The sequence below is a fragment of the Strongylocentrotus purpuratus genome, unplaced genomic scaffold (assembly GCF_000002235.5).
Source record: "Strongylocentrotus purpuratus isolate Spur 01 unplaced genomic scaffold, Spur_5.0 spur5_scaffold_10, whole genome shotgun sequence".
NCBI lineage: Eukaryota > Metazoa > Echinodermata > Echinoidea > Camarodonta > Strongylocentrotidae > Strongylocentrotus > Strongylocentrotus purpuratus.
In genome coordinates, this window is record NW_022145595.1 from 17,615,958 (window position 1) to 17,636,446 (window position 20,489).

Below are 20,489 nucleotides of genomic sequence, written 5' to 3' on the forward strand. Positions count from 1 at the left end.
TCATTATTCATCATCACCATCTGCATCATCATCATCATAGTCGTTATAAATACTGTTATCTTTAAAATGATCAACATCATCGCGTTATTTTACTTTATCGTCGTCCTCATTGTCTTTAAAAGAACTTGATTACAAAACATCACATAAGTCTTCATAATTATAAATGGCTCATTATAGGTGCCTGCGCCGTGGACTCGGATTGCGAGTACGGAGGAACTTGTGATTTGACTACATTGATGTGCATGTGTGCAACTGGGTACACTGGTACAACCTGTGGAACAGGTGAGCTTTCTTTAAACCTCTTACCTCTCAACTCAGGTTTTGCATCTCCCTTCGATCACCAAATAAAAGACACGGTGTAAATTTAGGGCATTGGCCTTGATTATTTCATTCCTATAACGAACCGACGAACGTGCTGTCGTTAAGGTATTTTGCCTCTTTGGCCTGACGTTATTTCAATATCTCAAAAAACGGAAATGCTACTCGATTAGAAAATTAGAAGAGAAAATTAAACTTGGTATATAGACATTATATCCATCATTATTCATCATCACCATCTGCATCATCATCATCATAGTCGTTATAAATACTGTTATCTTTAAAATGATCAACATCATCGCGTTATTTTACTTTATCGTCGTCCTCATTGTCTTTAAAAGAACTTGATTACAAAACATCACATAAGTCTTCATAATTATAAATGGCTCATTATAGGTGCCTGCGCCGTGGACTCGGATTGCGAGTACGGAGTAACTTGTGATTTGACTACATTGATGTGCATGTGTGCAGCTGGGTACACTGGTACAACCTGTGGAACAGGTAAACTTTCTTCAAACCTCTTACCTCTCAACTCAGGTTTTGCATCTCCCTTCGATCACCAAATAAAAGACACGGTGTAAATTAAGGGGATTGGCCTTGATTAATGCATTCCTATAACGAACCGACGAACGTGCTGTCGTTAAGGTATTTTGCCTCTTTGGCCTGACGTTATTTCAATATCTCAAAAAACGGGAATGCTACTCGATTAGAAAATTAGAAGAGAAAATTAAACTTGGTATACAGACATTATATCCATCATTATTCATCATCAACATCTGGATCATCATCTTCATAGTCATTGTAAATACTGTTATCTCTAAAATGATCAACATCATCGTGTTATTTTACTTCATCGTCGTCCTCATTGTCTTTAATAGAACTTGAATACAAAACATCACATAAGTCTTCATAATTATAAATGGCTCATTATAGGTGCCTGCGCCGTGGACTCGGATTGCGAGTACGGAGGAACTTGTGATTTGACTACATTAATGTGCATGTGTGCAGCTGGGTACACTGGTACAACCTGTGGAACAGGTAAACTTTCTTCAAACCTCTTACCTCTCAACTCAGGTTTTGCATCTCCCTTCGATCACCAAATAAAAGACACGGTGTAAATTAAGGGGATTGGCCTTGATTATTTCATTCCTATAACGAACCGACGAACGTGCTGTCGTTAAGGTATTTTGCCTCTTTGGCCTGACGTTATTTCAATATCTCAAAAAACGGGAATGCTACTCGATTAGAAAATTAGAAGAGAAAATTAAACTTGGTATACAGACATTATATCCATCATTATTCATCATCAACATCTGGATCATCATCTTCATAGTCATTGTAAATACTGTTATCTCTAAAATGATCAACATCATCGTGTTATTTTACTTCATCGTCGTCCTCATTGTCTTTAATAGAACTTGAATACAAACCATCACATAAGTCTTCATAATGATAAATGGTTAATTATAGGTGCCTGCGCCGTGGACTCGGATTGCGAGTACGGAGGAACTTGTGATTTGACTACATTGATGTGCATGTGTGCAACTGGGTACACTGGTACAACCTGTGGAACAGGTAAGCTTTCTTCAAACCTCTTACCTCTCAACTCAGGTTTTGCATCTCCATTCCATCACCAAATAAAAGACACGGTGTAAATTTAGGGCATTGGCCTTGATTATTTTATTTATATATAGAAACGAAGAAGAAATTCTTTTTTTAGTACATTTTCTCTTTCACACTTACAAAAGTTTGAATAAAAATTAATTGTCAAACAAAAATGCAAAGGTTGATTATTATAAGTCTTCCTCGGGTCTGTTTGGACATCTTATCATTAGTATTTATATTAACTTTTTTTTTTTATGTGTGTGTTTTTAAAACTTTTATGAGGGGTATACTTTTATCGCTCTCTTAGACTTCAAACATTTTAGTGTTTGTTTGGGCAACCTATTGTTGGCCTTCGTATTTTGTTTGTCGTTTCCCTCTTTTCTTTTTTGGTACACTTTTTGCAGCACTTCCTTTTTTCTTTTTTCTCATGAGGGGTAATAAACTACTCTGTCAGAACTGTTCTAAATTACAATCACTCAAAGACGATGCATTTTGTATTACTTGCAACTCTGAAATTTTTCCTTTCAATCATCACCTAGACAACGATGTGTTTTTGTTATCTATTTTTACTTTCTTTCACTTAGACAAATGTATCGATGAGGACAAATACCACTCTCTGTCCGTAAATCCTCTTAGTCTAAATGAACTTAATAATGAGCTGAGTTCTACAAAAATATTACAACCTAACAATGTAACCAATAATTCCTGCAAGTATATGTTTTCTGATGATTTTGTACAAAAATATAAATCTACTCCAGATAATTTTTCTATATTACATGTTAATTCAAGGAGTCTTGTCCGTAATTACGACGATCTACAACTTCTTCTTAGTTCATTAGATTACAAATTCACAGTTATTGGAATTTCTGAAACATGGTTCCGAAACAACATTTCAGTTAATATGTTTAATATTGACGGATATTCACTTGTTCATATTGATAGACTTAACAAACATGGGGGAGGAGTAGCTTTATATATAAGAGATGATATTGATTATAACCTGTGTCCTAATTTATCAGTTAGTCGTAATCATTGTGATACTGTCTTTATTGAAATGCATCAAGAGAAAAAGAAACCTATAATAGTTGGCTGTGTTTACAGAGTACCTAATACTGATGTTAATGATTTCAACGAAACACTCACGAGTCTGTTGGTCGAAATAAATCCCTTAAATAAAGATGCTTATATATTAGGCGATTTCAATATAAATTTACTTAATCAAGATACTGATCACAGAACTAATGAATTTCTAGATATAATGTTTACATATGGGCTATTCCCTACTATAAGTAAACCAACTCGTGTAACTAGACATTCTGCTACCGTGATTGATAACATATTTACCAACTGTATTCACATGCATTTAAACTGTGGTATCATTTATTCAGATCTTTCGGATCATTTTCCAATATTTTGTATAAGTGACAATATATCTGTCCCTATTCATTCATTCTGTGGCAAATCAAGAGTAATCACCAAAGAAAAGATTTTGTTATTTAAGAATAAGCTACGATTGATTGACTGGTCTGTAATTTATGGTAGAACAGATGTCACTGTGTCATATGATCTATTTATTCATAAGCTTAGCTCCCTTTATTTTGAATGCTTTCCCCTTACAAAGGTAAAACTTAAAAAACACGATAAACCTTGGATCACCCGTGGTATTTTAAAATCTATTCAGAGAAAGCAAAAGTTATATTGTCGTTATATGAAGAAAGGTGACACCCGTACGCGAAAAAAATACGTTGAATATAAGAACATGTTCACAAGTATCATTCGCCGAAGCAAAAAGATTTATTATGAAAACCTATTTAAAAAATTGAGAGGTGATATGAAAAAAACCTGGTCTCGAATAAACAACTTATTAGGTAAAAAATACAAAACATTACCTTCTCACATGTATTACAATCAGGATAAGATACTTAGTAAAGCATCTATTGTTGAAGCATTTAATAGGTATTTTGTTAATATTGGAAAGATTACACAAGAAAAGATACCAACTTCTTCCTCTCACTTTCTGGATTATTTATCAAACCGTGTACCAAGTTCACTGTTCTTCAATCCGACTTCCAATACTGAAATAATCAATGTTCTCTCATCCATGAAAACATCTGCTGCACCAGGTTCGGACTCTATTGCTGCACGTGTCATTAAGGAATGCATTCATACAATTGTTGATCCTCTTTGTTATATATTCAATGAATCAATGTCACAAGGTATTGTCCCTTATAATCTCAAGACCGCTAAGGTAATTCCAATATACAAAAAAGGTGACAAACATGACATTGTTAATTACAGACCAATTGCTCTATTACCTTTTTTTTCAAAAATGTTAGAAAGGATAATCTACAACAGGCTGTATAAATTTTTTGCACTAAACAATATTTTGATACCCCAACAATTTGGATTTCGAAAGAATTTTTCTACTGATCTTGGCGTACTGAACTTGGTTAATACTATATCACATGAAATAGATGTTGGTAATTATTGCCTTAGTGTATTTATGGACCTGTCAAAAGCATTTGACACCATTGATCACCACATCTTGTTAAAAAAATTAGAATTTTATGGAATTAGAGGGGTTCCACTTCAGTGGTTCGTCAGTTACTTGTTACATAGAAATCAATATGTGGTGATCGATGGTGTCAAATCTCAACATATGGATGTATCCTGTGGAATTCCTCAGGGATCTGTGTTAGGGCCCCTCCTTTTTCTCGTCTACATTAATGATATAGTTAAATGTTCTTCAATTCTAAACTTCTCTTTGTTTGCTGATGATACCACTGTTTCATTATCACATAAAAAAATTGACAATCTTATATCATCAGCAAACAATGAACTAGACAAATTAAATAAATGGTATGCTTGCAATAAATTGTTTTTAAATTTTGACAAAACTAGGTATATTATTTTTCGTGCGAGAGGAAGGAGGGTTCCGTCAAATCTGTCAAACCTCATTATTGGTGGAAATGTCATAGAAAAGGTCGATAATATGCAGTTTTTAGGTGTAATTTTGAATGAATATCTTTCTTGGAAACCACATCTTAGCTCAATTTGTACAAAAATATCAAGATCTATTGGTGTTCTTTCTAAATTAAGACTTTTTGTGCCCCAGTCTATTCTGACGACTCTTTACAATAGCATTATACTTCCTCATTTTAATTACTGTAATACTGTCTGGGGTCACACCTTTAAAACCCATTTAGATAAATTATGCATTTTACAAAAGAAAGCAATACGAATTATCTTTAATGCTCCCTTCAATAGTCATACAAAACCTTTATTTTCACAATCAAATATATTACCGTTAAAGGACCTGATAACCTTGAATTCCCTTGTGTTTATGTATAAATTTCATTCGAAAATCTTGCCTCCTCTCCTTAGCGATATCTTTGTTTTGAATTCCTCAATTCATTCTTACCAAACTCGCCAAATTAATTTAATACACTTACCTCAGGTTCGTTCTTCCGTCGCCTCAAATTCATTTATAATTCATTTTCCTAAGTTATGGAACAAACTCCCCAACAATATCAAAAACAGCTCAACTCTTTCCAGATTTAAAAAGCTGAGCAGGGAAATCTTACCTTCTTTATAAAATACTCTTGATATTCTTGTTCGCTTTCATTTGTACTGCCCTCCTATACATGTAGATACAGTTTTTTGTTGCTGCTGCAGAAGTATACTTCTCTTTTTTTTTTCTTGTTTATATTAATGTTCGATGTTGATATTTTTTAGTATAATTAATGTTGATCTTTTTATGTATTATGTATTGGTGGCCCCTTTTTATAAGCTCTGCTTTCTCCGGGGTCACCAAACCATCATTGCATTATTCTAAATCTTGATGTAACTTATTTTGATTGTATATATATATATTGATGGTTGAACAATAAATGAATTGAAAAAAAATTATCGCTTTACAAACTTTATGCTGTCACCAAGGTATTTTGCCTCTTTGGCCTGACGTTATTTCAATATCTCAAAAAACGGGAATGCTACTCGATTAGAAAACTAGAAGATAAAAATAAACTTGGTTTATAGACATTATATCCATCATTATTCATCATCACCATCTGCATCATCACCATCATAGTCGTTATAAATACTGTTATCTTTAAAATGATCAACATCATCGCGTTATTTTACTTTATCGTCGTCCTCATTGTCTTTAAAAGAACTTGATTACAAAACATCACATAAGTCTTCAAAATTATAAATGGCTCATTATAGGTGCCTGCGCCGTGGACTCGGATTGCGAGTACGGAGGAACTTGTGATTTGACTACATTGATGTGCATGTGTGCAACTGGGTACACTGGTACAACCTGTGGAACAGGTAAGTTTTCTTCAAACCTCTTACCTCTCAACTCTGGTTTTGCATCTCCATTCGATCACCAAATAAAAGACAAGGTGTACGTTTAGGGCAGTGGCCAAGATTATTTCATTTCTATAACGAACTGAAGAAGAAACTCTTTTTTTAGAACATTTTCTCTTTCACACTTACAAAAGTGTGAATAAAAATTAATTGTCGAACAAAAATGCAAAGGTTGATTATTATTAGTCTTCCTCGGGTCTTATCGCTTTACAAACTTCATGCTGTCACCAAGGTATTTTGCCTCTTTGGCCTTACGTCATTTCTATATCTCGAAAGACGGGAATGCTACTCGATTAGAATATTAGAACAGAAGAGTTAACGTGGTATATAGACATTATATCCATCATTATTCATTATCACCATCTTCTTTATCATCATTATAGTCGTCATGAATACTGTTTTCTCTAAAATGATCAACATCATCGTGTTATTTTACTTTATCGTCGTCCTCATTGTCTTCAAAAGAACTTGAATATAAACCATCACATAAGTCTTCATAATTATAATAAATGGCTTATTATAGGTGCCTGCACAGTGGACCCGGATTGCGAGTACGGAGGAACTTGTGATTTGACTACATTGATGTGCATGTGTGCAACTGGGTACACTGGTACAACCTGTGGAACAGGTAAGATTTCTTCAAACCTCTTACCTCTCAACTCAGGTTTTGCATCTCCATTCCATCACCAAATAAAAGACACGGTGTAAATTTAGGGCATTGGCCTTGATTATTATATTTATATAACGAACTGAAGAAGAAACTCTTTAATGATAAATGGCTCATTATAGGTGCCTGCGCCGTGGACTCAGATTGCGAGTACGGAGGAACTTGTGATTTGACTACATTGATGTGCATGTGTGCAACTGGGTACACTGGTACAACCTGTGGAACAGGTGAGCTTTCTTTAAACCTCTTACCTCTCAACTCAGGTTTTGCATCTCCCTTCGATCACCAAATAAAAGACACGGTGTAAATTTAGGGCATTGGCCTTGATTATTTCATTCCTATAACGAACCGACGAACGTGCTGTCGTTAAAGGTATTTTGCCTCTTTGGCCTGACGTTATTTCAATATCTCAAAAAAAGGGAATGCTACACGATTAGAAAATTAGAAGAGAAAATTAAACTTGGTATATAGACATTATATCCATCATTATTCATCATCACCATCTGCATCATCATCATCATAGTCGTTATAAATACTGTTATCTTTAAAATGATCAACATCATCGCGTTATTTTACTTTATCGTCGTCCTCATTGTCTTTAAAAGAACTTGATTACAAAACATCACATAAGTCTTCATAATTATAAATGGCTCATTATAGGTGCCTGCGCCGTGGACTCGGATTGCGAGTACGGAGGAACTTGTGATTTGACTACATTAATGTGCATGTGTGCAGCTGGGTACTCTGGTACAACCTGTGGAACAGGTAAACTTTCTTCAAACCTCTTACCTCTCAACTCAGGTTTTGCATCTCCCTTCGATCACCAAATAAAAGACACGGTGTAAATTAAGGGGATTGGCCTTGATTATTTCATTCCTATAACGAACCGACGAACGTGCTGTCGTTAAGGTATTTTGCCTCTTTGGCCTGACGTTATTTCAATATCTCAAAAAACGGGAATGCTGCTCGATTAGAAAATAAGAAGAGAAAATTAAACTTGGTATATAGACTTTATATCCATCATTATTCATCATCAACATCTGGATCATCATCTTCATAGTCATTGTAAATACTGTTATCTCTAAAATGATCAACATCATCGTGTTATTTTACTTTATCGTCGTCCTCATTGTCTTTAAGAGAACTTGAATACAAACCATCACATAAGTCTTCATAATGATAAATGGTTAATTATAGGTGCCTGCGCCGTGGACTCGGATTGCGAGTACGGAGGAACTTGTGATTTGACTACATTGATGTGCATGTGTGCAACTGGGTACACTGGTACAACCTGTGGAACAGGTAAGCTTTCTTCAAACCTCTTACCTCTCAACTCAGGTTTTGCATCTCCATTCCATCACCAAATAAAAGACACGGTGTAAATTTAGGGCATTGGCCTTGATTATTTTATTTATATATAGAAACGAAGAAGAAATTCTTTTTTTAGTACATTTTCTTTTTCACACTTACAAAAGTTTGAATAAAAATTAATTGTCAAACAAAAATGCAAAGGTTCATTATTATAAGTCTTCCTCGGGTCTTATCGCTTTACAAACTTTATGCTGTCACCAAGGTTTTTTTGCCTCTTTGGCCTGACGTTATTTCAATATCTCAAAAAACGGGAATGCTACTCGATTAGAAAACTAGAAGAGAAAAATAAACTTGGTTTATAGACATTATATCCATCATTATTCATCATCACCATCTGCATCATCATCATCATAGTCGTTATAAATACTGTTATCTTTAAAATGATCAACATCATCGCGTTATTTTACTTTATCGTCGTCCTCATTGTCTTTAAAAGAACTTGATTACAAAACATCACATAAGTCTTCATAATTATAAATGGCTCATTATAGGTGCCTGCGCCGTGGACTCGGATTGCGAGTACGGAGGAACTTGTGATTTGACTACATTGATGTGCATGTGTGCAACTGGGTACACTGGTACAACCTGTGGAACAGGTAAGTTTTCTTCAAACCTCTTACCTCTCAACTCTGGTTTTGCATCTCCATTCGATCACCAAATAAAAGACAAGGTGTACGTTTAGGGCAGTGGCCAAGATTATTTCATTTCTATAACGAACTGAAGAAGAAACTCTTTTTTTAGAACATTTTCTCTTTCACACTTACAAAAGTGTGAATAAAAATTAATTGTCGAACAAAAATGCAAAGGTTGATTATTATAAGTCTTCCTCGGGTCTTATCGCTTCACAAACTTCATGCTGTCACCAAGGTATTTTGCCTCTTTGGCCTTACGTCATTTCAATATCTCGAAAGACGGGAATGCTACTCGATTAGAATATTAGAACAGAAGATTTAACATGGTATATAGACATTATATCCATCATTATTCATTATCACCATCTTCATCATCATCATTATAGTCGTCATGAATACTGTTATCTCTAAAATGATCAACATCATCGTGTTATTTTACTTTATCGTCGTCCTCATTGTCTTCAAAAGAACTTGAATATAAACCATCACATAAGTCTTCATAATTATAATAAATGGCTTATTATAGGTGCCTGCACCGTGGACTCGGATTGCGAGTACGGAGGAACTTGTGATTTGACTACATTGATGTGCATGTGTGCAACTGGGTACACTGGTACAACCTGTGGAACAGGTAAGATTTCTTCAAACCTCTTACCTCTCAACTCAGGTTTTGCATCTCCATTCCATCACCAAATAAAAGACACGGTGTAAATTTAGGGCATTGGCCTTAAATATTATATTTATATAACGAACTGAAGAAGAAACTCTTTAATGATAAATGGCTCATTATAGGTGCCTGCGCCGTGGACTCAGATTGCGAGTACAGAGGAACTTGTGATTTGACTACATTGATGTGCATGTGTGCAACTGGGTACACTGGTACAACCTGTGGAACAGGTGAGCTTTCTTTAAACCTATTACATCTCAACTCAGGTTTTGCATCTCCCTTCGATCACCAAATAAAAGACGCGGTGTAAATTTAGGGCATTGGCCTTGATTATTTCATTCCTATAACGAACCGACGAACGTGCTGTCGTTAAAGGTATTTTGCCTCTTTGGCCTGACGTTATTTCAATATCTCAAAAAAAGGGAATGCTACACGATTAGAAAATTTGAAGAGAAAATTAAACTTGGTATATAGACATTATATCCATCATTATTCGTCATCACCATCTGCATCATCATCATCATAGTCGTTATAAATACTGTTATCTTTAAAATGATCAACATCATCGCGTTATTTTACTTTATCGTCGTCCTCATTGTCTTTAAAAGAACTTGATTACAAAACATCACATAAGTCTTCATAATTATAAATGGCTCATTATAGGTGCCTGCGCCGTGGACTCGGATTGCGAGTACGGAGGAACTTGTGATTTGACTACATTGATGTGCATGTGTGCAGCTGGGTACACTGGTACAACCTGTGGAACAGGTAAGCTTTCTTCAAACCTCTTACCTCTCAACTCAGGTTTTGCATCTCCCTTCGATCACCAAATAAAAGACACGGTGTAAATTTAGGGGATTGGCCTTGATTATTTCATTCCTATAACGAACCGACGAACGTGCTGTCGTTAAGGTATTTTGCCTCTTTGGCCTGACGTTATTTCAATATCTCAAAAAACGGAAATGCTACTCGATTAGAAAACTAGAAGAGAAAAATAAACTTGGTTTATAGACATTATATCCATCATTATTCATCATCACCATCTGCATCATCATCATCATAGTCGTTATAAATACTGTTATCTTTAAAATGATCAACATCATCGCGTTATTTTACTTTATCGTCGTCCTCATTGTCTTTAAAAGAACTTGATTACAAAACATCACATAAGTCTTCATAATTATAAATGGCTCATTATAGGTGCCTGCGCCGTGGACTCGGATTGCGAGTACGGAGTAACTTGTGATTTGACTACATTGATGTGCATGTGTGCAGCTGGGTACACTGGTACAACCTGTGGAACAGGTAAGCTTTCTTCAAACCTCTTACCTCTCAACTCAGGTTTTGCATCTCCCTTCGATCACCAAATAAAAGACACGGTGTAAATTAAGGGGATTGGCCTTGATTATTTCATTCCTATAACGAACCGACGAACATGCTGTCGTTAAGGTATTTCGCCTTTTTGGCCTGACGTTATTTCAATATCTCAAAAAACGGGAATGCTACTCGATTAGAAAATTAGAAGAGAAAATTAAACTTGGTATATTGACATTATATCCATCATTATTCATCATCAACATCTGGATCATTATCCTCATAGTCATTATAAATACTGTTATCTCTAAAATGATCAACATCATCGTGTTATTTTACTTCATCGTCGTCCTCATTGTCCTTAAGAGAACTTGAATACAAACCATCACATAAGTCTTCATAATGATAAATGGTTAATTATAGGTGCCTGCGCCGTGGACTCGGATTGCGAGTACGGAGGAACTTGTGATTTGACTACATTGATGTGCATGTGTGCAACTGGGTACACTGGTACAACCTGTGGAACAGGTAAGCTTTCTTCAAACCTCTTACCTCTCAACTCAGGTTTTGCATCTCCATTCCATCACCAAATAAAAGACACGGTGTAAATTTAGGACTGTGGCCTTGATTATTTCATTCCTATAACGAACTGAAAAAGAAACTCTATTTTTTATAAAACATTTTCTCGTTCACTCTTACAAAAGTGTGAATAAAGCTTAATTGTCGAACAAAAGTGCCATGGACCAGTGATGGCCTGGTGGTAGAGTCGCTGCCCGGCAAGCAGTAGATGCAGGTTCAAGTCCCGCTGGTTCAATGATTTGTTTAAACTTGTTTTTCAATACAGATCGATCAATCGATCTTATTTACTGGGTGTAAGCCACAAATATTTTTAAATAATTGAAATTTCTCCCAGAAAGCATTACATTTATAAAGGTTATTGTCCTATGGCGGACTAATAAATATTAATGAGTCAGAGAGAATCAGGAGAGCTTAGGTATTTGTTCTAGTTCATTGTGACTGTGCCATGGACCGGTGATGGCCTGGTGGTAGAGTCGCTGCCCGGCAGGCAGGAGATGCAGGTTCAAGTCCCGCTGGTTCAAAAAAAAAATTAAAACTTGTTTTTCAATACAGATCGATCAATCGATCTTATTTACTGGGTGTAAGCCACAAATATGTTTAAATAATTGAAATTTCTCCCAGAAGCATTACATTTATAAAGGTTATTGTCCTATGGCGGACTAATGAATATTAATGAGTAAGAAGGAACCAGGAGAGCTTAGGTATTCGTTCGTGACTTCATCGTGACTGTTCCATGGACCAGTAATGGCCTCGTGGTAGAGTCGATGCCTCTCTAAAATGATCAACATCCAGTGGCGGATCCAGGGGGGGGGCCGGGGTGATTTGACTACTTTGATGTGCATATGTGCAACTGGGTACACTGGTACAACCTGTGGAACAGGTAAGATTTATTCAAACCTCTTACCTCTCAACTCATGTTCTGCATCTCCATTCGATCACCAAATAAAAGACACGGTGTAAATTTAGGACAGTGGCCTTGATTTTTGCATTCCTATAACGAACTGAAGAAGAAACCCTTTTTTTAGAACATTTTCTCTTTCACACTTACAAAAGTATGAATAAAGCTTAATTGTCGAACAAAAATGCAAAGGTTAATCATTATAAATCTTCCTCGGGTCCTATCGCTATACAAACTTCATGCTGTCACCAAGGTATTTTGCCTCTTTGGCCTCACGTTATTTGAATATCTCGAAAGAAAGGTCGATACTCGATTAGAAAATTAGAACAGAAGACTTAACTTGGTATATAGACATTATATCCATCATTATTCAATATCACCATCTTCATCATCATCATCAGAGTCGTTATAAATACTGTTATCTCTAAAATGCTCAACATCATCGTGTTCTTTTACTTTATCGTCGTCCTCATTGTCTTCAAAAGAACTTGAATACAAAACATCACATAAGTCTTCATAATTATAAATGACTCATTATAGGTGCCTGCGCCGTGGACTCGGATTGCGAGTACGGAGGAACTTGTGATTTGACTACATTGATGTGCATGTGTGCAACTGGGTACACCGGTACAACCTGTGGAACAGGTAAGATTTCTTCAAACCTTTTACCTCTCAACTCAGGTTTTGCATCTCCTTTCGATCACCAAATAAAAGACACGGTGTAAATTTAGGGCAGTGGCCTTGATTATTTTATTTATATAACGAACTCAAGAAGAAACTCTTTTTTTAGAACATATTTCTCTTTCACACTTACAAAAGTGTGAATAAAAATTAATTGTCGATCAAAAAGACAAAGGTTGATTATTATAAGTCTTCCTCGGGGCCTATCGCTATACATACTTAATGCTGTCACCAAGGTATTTTGCCTCTTTGACCTGACGTTATTTCAATATCTCGAAAGACGGGAATGCTACTCGATCAGAAAATTAGAACAGAAGATTTAACTTGGTATATAGACTCTAGACATTATTATATCCATCATTATTCATTATCACCATCTTCATCATCATCATCAAAGTCGTTATACATGCTGTTATCTCTAAAATGATCAACATCATCACGTTATTTTACTTTATCGTCGTCCTCATTGTCTTTAAAAGAACTTGAATATAAACCATCACATCAGTCTTAACCATAATAAATGGCTCATTATAGGTGCCTGCGCCGTGGACTCGGATTGCGAGTACGGAGGAACTTGTGATTCGACTACATTGATGTGCATGTGTGCAACTGGGTACACTGGTACAACCTGTGGAACAGGTAAGATTTCTTCAAACCTCTTACCTCTCAACTCAGGTTTTGCATCTCCTTTCGATCACCAAATAAAAGACAAGGTGTAAATTTAGGGCAGTGGCCAAGATTATTTCATTCCTATAACGAACCGACGAACGTGCTGTCGTTAAGGTATTTTGTCTCTTTGGCCTGACGTCTTTTTAATATCTCGAAAGACGGGAATGCTACTCGATTAGAAAATTAGAACAAAAAAGTTAACTTGGTATATAGACATTATATCCATCATTATTCAATATCACCATCTTCATCATCATCATCAGAGTCGTTATGAATGATGTTATCTCTAAAATTATCAACAACATCGTGTTCTTTTACCAATATCGTCGTCCTCATTGTCTTTAAAAGAGCTTGAATACAATCCATCACATAAGTCTTAACGATAATAAATGGCTCATTATAGGTGCCTGCGCCGTGGACGCCGGGAACATAGTGTAAACATAGCATAAGAAAGTCTATAGCTCTTAAACTATTCTGCATCACAACACAATCACGTCTGGTGGATTAATCCTGTGCTGAAATATACATTTCTTTCTCCTTCCCTTTCCATGACATTAAATTATCTCTCCCAGTTCTATGACACTCGGACCACATTTTTTTCTCTTTCATGGGTGATGAAATGATTAGTAGCCAACTAGTGATGTAGAGATAGTTTCTATATCTCTAAATACTTTAACTCTAAATTTGGGAAGAAATTGAGAAATAGAGAAAGGTGTAGCCATGGTACGGAAACTGTTTTATTGTAATTTTTTCTCATTTTTATTCCATTCATAGGTATTTCAGATACAACAACTAAGGCAACAATCGTGAGTTATCAATCTCCATATCATTATATCATTCTAATTCGTATAGTGTGACGATGTTATGCAGTGCAAAATGCAAATATGAAATAATAATGACTACCATGAAAAATTACATTTTTTGACGTATCAAATAAACCAAGAAAGTAAAAACAATAACAAATTATCAAAATCATTACACACCATCCTCCAACCGTGAATAATTCGTAAAAATCAAACTTTTAATGATTTTCATGAATACTATAATAATCTAAATGACTTTATTGGACTATAGAAACTTGATTTAGTAAATGAAATATCTGTAATACTCGTTTCTCTTGAATTTCAGGGACCTACTAGTCAAGCTCCAACGTCAGGTAAAAGATTATATTCTTCTTTATAATACATGCACACAGAAGCTTGCGGACTCACACAAACACCAACCTGCATTTTTGTATAATTAGAGTAAAATCATGGAGTAAAGTGCATTTTATATCAGATTGAGACCTCCCATCGAAATCTTTAACATGGAAGCCAGTAAGTTGCCAAGTAGGCTTTAATGACCTAGGACCTAGTTGCAAACTAGAACGTAGTAAGGTTATAAAAACTTCTTGCATTAGCTGACGGAGAGCATTTCAGTTGCCAACTTGGCTGATAGGGGATTTATGAATATGGGCCTGGTCAAATCCCTAGAATAGAGAAATGTGTAATCATGGAACGAATACTGAAATATTATAATTTGTTCTCATTATATCTCATTTTATATAATGTTATCCCATTCACAGGTATTTCAGATAGGACAACGGAGGCAACAATAGTGAGTCATCAATCTTCTTATCTTTGTACAGTGTATCATTCTCATCCGAATAGAGTGATGAAATAATGCAAATATATTATTCACGTTTTAATTGTCAAATAAAAACTATATGTTTTGACATATCAAATTAAACATCAAGCTAAAGTAAAACAATACAGAACGATTACCGATATAATCAGTACATGATCTCCTCCATTGAGAACAATTTGTAAACATAAAAATAGGTAATTTTAATAATATCCACGTATGCCATGATGATCGCAATGATTTTCTTGGACTGTATAAATAAGATGAAGTAAATGAAATATATGATATTCGTTTCTCTTAAATTTCAGGAACCTTCGAGTCAAGCTCCATTGTCAGGTAAATGATAACATCCTTCTGAAGAATACATGCACACAGACGCGTGCTGGAAAACTCAAGCAATCCCCCACAAATGTTCCTACATAAATGTAATTAAAGTCAAATGAGGGATGTCAAAGTGCATATGATATCAGAATGAAGCCTCTCATCGAATTCTTCAACATGGGGGCCTTTTAGTTACCAAGTAGGCTTCATGACCTAGGACCTAAACGTAAAAACCTAGTGAGGTTTGACAAATACTTCTTTATCTAGCTAACAGGGAGTATTTTAGTTGCCAACTAGGCTTAGGAAGGCTACATAAAATACAAATACCAGTACTTCTTAAGTTCGTCTTGCTTAGTCGCACTGTATCCATGTACGAAGTTTTTATGTCAAGAATGAAACAAACAATCCTCTTTCTCTACAGTTCTTTCGACGCTTGCGATCATCGGAATATATGGGGGATCGGTACTTCTGATCGTTCTGATCGTTTTGATCGTGCTTGTCGTCGTTCTGATCTGCGGACTGAAGAAACGTCCACCACCGAGGTATGCTGCATTTATTTTGTTGGCGCCAAAGACACCTACAAAACATATTCGCACGTTTCAATTGTTGATAGACAGAGCTATTGACAATGCCTTAGGTTGACTTTCAAGAAGTCTTTGCCATCATGGGATTTCAGCTATACCTACATTTATGTGTCCTTGTACAGGGCCTTTTAAAGAGGGTGCTCCGATATGTGGAGGTGTCATGGTATAATGGTTCATTAACTTGTCATCTCTCTCAATCCAAGGGTTGAGGGGCCGAATCATAGCCAGGCACTAACGTCCTATATAGCAAGAAATTAATCCACATTGCTACCCTCCATCCAGTAAATAGATTGGTGTCCGTAACGATGGACATTCATTGTAGTTTCCTGAGACCTGTAAAGGGCATAAAGACATCGTAAGTGTTTTAAGCTCTTTGTCAAACCAGAATATTATTTTCCTTAAAGTAGAGGGTAGGGGTTAGGGGTGTAATTGGCTTTTAGGTTTGGTTTCGGATTAGCGTTAAGTTTAGTTTGTTGGGTACCGTGTTAAGGATAGAAACTCGTAGGAAATTACCGCAAGGGATACACATGGTCACCCAGAAAAATTGTCTTGTAATTATCGCGAGCTTCACCCAACTCCATCACATAATTATTTACTATTATCCCGTTTTTTTTGTTTACTTCATTTTCATTATTATGATAACCTTTCCTTTCATCCTCAAACTCCTAATATCGCTCTTACTTTTGTTTTCTTGTATTAGGAAGGTAAACCCTTCAACAGACCAGGCTGAAGTTCATGACAACCCTACCTACGTCGAGTAAGTTCTTTTAGACATACAGCTGAGAACTGGTGTCAAGCAGTGGCATTGTGAAAGGTTGAATATAGTTATTAGATGATAGTTATAGTAATGAAAATATTAATTATAATAATAACAATAATAAAAATAATAAAACAAATAATGATAATACATGTACTAATATATAATGATAATGATAACGTTAATAAGGATGCGCTTATCACTACATCTAACACGGAAATGGGTATACGGGACTACACGCACATTCGTCATAACCGTTTGGGTCGAACACCTTAGCTATTACTAGTCATCTGCTATTATTATTATCAAAAAAAAATAAAAATAAAAAAAATAAAAAAAATAAAAAAAAACGGAGTGTTGGCTCAGTCAGTAGAGCGTCCGCCGCACAACCGGGAGGTCGTGGGTTCGAACCCCGGCCGCGTCATACCAAAAGACGTTAAAAGATGGGAGTTGTTGCTACCTTGTTAGGCGTTCAACAGTAAGGGATAGAGCAACGTCGATCTGGCGCTGCTCAGTGGCTGCCGGGCTCACGATCAATTGGGCAAAAAAAAAATCCGTTTCGGTTCAATAAAATTTGGAGTGGACTATTAGGCTATTATTATTATATTATTATTATTATTATTATTATACGGGGGCACATTTCTTCTACGTGGGTATTGTTCTAGGTTGAAATAAAGAGGATTAGGAAGCTCACACATTAATCTTCGTCTTTACCGGAACTCCTAAATCTCATTAAACTTGATATAAAAGCTGAAAAGAATCGACTATTCCTTAAAGGTACTTTGTCCCCATTTGCAGGCCCCAGAAAATGAAAAGATTAAATTCCAACGGCATTTGAATGGTAATACTAATTTAGAACTTCCCTATAAAAAGGGGGCTTGAACATATCTTTAAGTGGGAAAATAACGACTATTAGTTGTCGAATCTACTTAAGAGCTATAGATCCATTAAGTAATATTCTGATTTTCAGACCATTGTACCGCATGGTCGTATGTTTTATGCTGCGCAAAGATTCAGTCAGTTTAATTTTGGCCATTACAAGAAGTGGGTTATTGATGTAGACAAATGCTCATGTACCCTTTACAGATCATGTTATGTATGTTATTACCAAGGAAGAAAAAAGCCTGTCAGTCACTCAATAGTGTCTGACAGTGAAGTCTAGCGAGTAAACAGGTTTCCTTGCATAATTTGAATATTAGGACACTGCTAACGTTTAAATTTTACAGATAGGGCATACATGAGGAATTCATAATTCCTGCTAAGTTCTACAGAATTTGACGTTGGCTGCAAAAAGGACATAGTATATTTAACATAAAATCTTTACTAATAAAAGTTTTTTTCTTCTCCATTCTGCACTTGGCCGCTCTGTAATTTAATTTAATTTAAGATAAGCAATGTCATGAAAGCTATAAATTGTTTCTTCTGAAATGAAACTGTGTACCATGTTGCATTTTGAAAGTGTATGCAGGTGTTATATCTTTATGATACGCCCTACTCAATTATAACTGGTCATTTTTCTTCGTCTCTCTTTCTCTTTCTCTACAGTGCTTAGTCTCGGCAATAAACTTCAAAATGGCGAGTGGAACGAAGAGTGAGGACATAGCTACTGGGTTATTTTAATCTCGTGCATGGGCAGATAAACTTGTCGATACTTTTGGGGAGCTCTTTTACTTTTCATAATTTGTATTTCTTTTTCCTTTTTTTGATTCTAGAAATCGTTTCGTTGCTATTAGACAATTTTTTTTAAATGTTCTTAAGTTTGAATGAAATACCTACATCTCGTGATACGGTGGTATCGATATCTTGTTATTTATTGTTTCCAAGTTAGGTTTCCGTCAATGATAACTCGGAGAAATGTTGAACTTGTTTCTTTAGATTAAGCTATTCCATCAATTTTGTTCCTGCATGTGAAATTGTTCCTAATGTTAATTTAATTTACCGGTGCATCAAGCTCGGAATAAACAAAATAGAGTAGTATGATAAGCGTATATATGTCAGATAGTGGAGAAGTTTGAAGTATTATTGATGTATTAATGAGAAATAGAAGTGGGCCTAGGATGGATCTTTAGGGGTGTGGCACATGTTATGTGTTGATAGTATTAGGATTTAGAGTTGTGTCATTCGAATTGTTTTCTATTAGATAAGTAGTCTTGGTACCAGGGGAGTGTGTTGTCTTTGATACCATAATGTTTGTAACGTGTGTATTAAAATTCTTTAATCTTAAGTATTAAAGGTCTAACTTAGGTCCATAAGTAGACATGTTCACCATTGCATAAAGTATTCTTAATATTATCATATAATTGGGGCAGGGCAAGATCGGTGGAGTAATTGTTTTCTAAAGCCCAATTGATTTCCATTTATTAGGTCGCATTTAGTTAGAAATGCAAATATTACATTGTTTATTATTTATTTCAAAATATTTTGGAATGCTCGGTTACAATGATATTAGACGGTAAATACTTAATTTTAAAGGTAAGGTCATCTTTCTTTGCAAATAGGAATAACCTTCGCAATTTTAAGCGAATTAGGAAACATTCCAGAGGATAGAGATAGAGCAAAAATATATCCAAGAGAAGGACTATCAGGCCAATAATTTTCTTAAAGCCCTACTGCACTACTTATAGCTACTTGCGGCCTCTATAAAGCAAACAATGCCTAAGTGGTGACCGACCCCCCCCCCCCCTCATGGTCCCCTTTTATTATGTTGATTAAGGGCTGATTTGATGAGATAACCACTTGTCAGTGACCATGCAGGAAGGTCTAATACCTCCTGGCCAAACTAGTGCAGATAGGCATTAAAGGCTAAAGCCAATCCAAACATAATTTGCTTTTAATAGATGCAGAAAAACAAGAGAAACAGAGCAAAAGAATTTGAATAAAAACGGATAACTAATATGGAATATATGATTTTTATTAAAAGTATGAACAACTATAGAACATAGAAAATCACTACACAAATTGCAAACTTGGTTCTCAGTTTATAACGTCTTTGCCTCACTATTTATCAATTGCTTTATATATGTTTATCCCATTAAGTTCCCTTTTTATCCCCCACAACTTGATTTCCTCATGTCTTTGCCCAGTTTATATGATTTGTTTCATATTACGTGCATGACATTTCACACAATCTTTTAGGAACTTTTAAGAATTGATACTATTTGAAACTATTGAAACTATTTTATCATTGATTTTTGGTTAAAAAGTTCATAAAAATTCACATTTTTAATGATTTTACTAAAAAATTACTTTATATTAGTGTACTGATATGTTATCGATATAAAGAAAACAATAAGTGAATAGTAATGCAATGAAGTCACAGACTCATGAGTGTGTTGTAAATTTATCTCCTGATTTTTAAAGTTTTTCATGTTATTAAAAATTCAAAACTTCCTTATTTGTTATCCGATTTTGCTCAAACTTGTTATGCTTGGT

The 20,489-nt window shown here is 35.3% G+C and overlaps 1 protein-coding gene across 1 annotated transcript; it reads left to right on the forward strand.

Moving 5' to 3' along the window:
- Window positions 1-696: 696 nt before the first annotated feature.
- Window positions 697-20,243, forward strand: LOC105445537 (multiple epidermal growth factor-like domains protein 6). The gene is made up of 20 exons (XM_030979661.1): window positions 697-819; window positions 1,252-1,356; window positions 1,789-1,893; window positions 6,151-6,255; window positions 7,084-7,188; window positions 7,622-7,726; window positions 8,159-8,263; window positions 8,824-8,928; window positions 9,491-9,595; window positions 10,295-10,399; window positions 10,832-10,936; window positions 11,369-11,473; window positions 12,963-13,067; window positions 14,547-14,578; window positions 14,901-14,928; window positions 15,337-15,368; window positions 15,704-15,731; window positions 16,138-16,258; window positions 17,001-17,057; window positions 18,603-20,243. Exons 1-20 carry the CDS (start codon window positions 774-776, stop codon window positions 18,607-18,609), a joined length of 1,611 nt encoding a protein of 536 aa, XP_030835521.1. The 5' UTR covers window positions 697-773; the 3' UTR covers window positions 18,610-20,243.
- Window positions 20,244-20,489: the final 246 nt, after the last annotated feature.

Bases quoted from the DNA above. Each gene is read 5' to 3' on its own strand.
- LOC105445537 (XM_030979661.1), top strand. From the start codon at position 774: ATGTGCATGTGTGCAGCTGGGTACACTGGTACAACCTGTGGAACAG. The intron at 10,400-10,831 runs GTAAGCTTTCTT...GGCTCATTATAG, and splicing joins TGGTACAACCTGTGGAACAG to GTGCCTGCGCCGTGGACTCG. The intron at 14,929-15,336 runs GTAAAAGATTAT...TCCCATTCACAG, and splicing joins TAGTCAAGCTCCAACGTCAG to GTATTTCAGATAGGACAACG.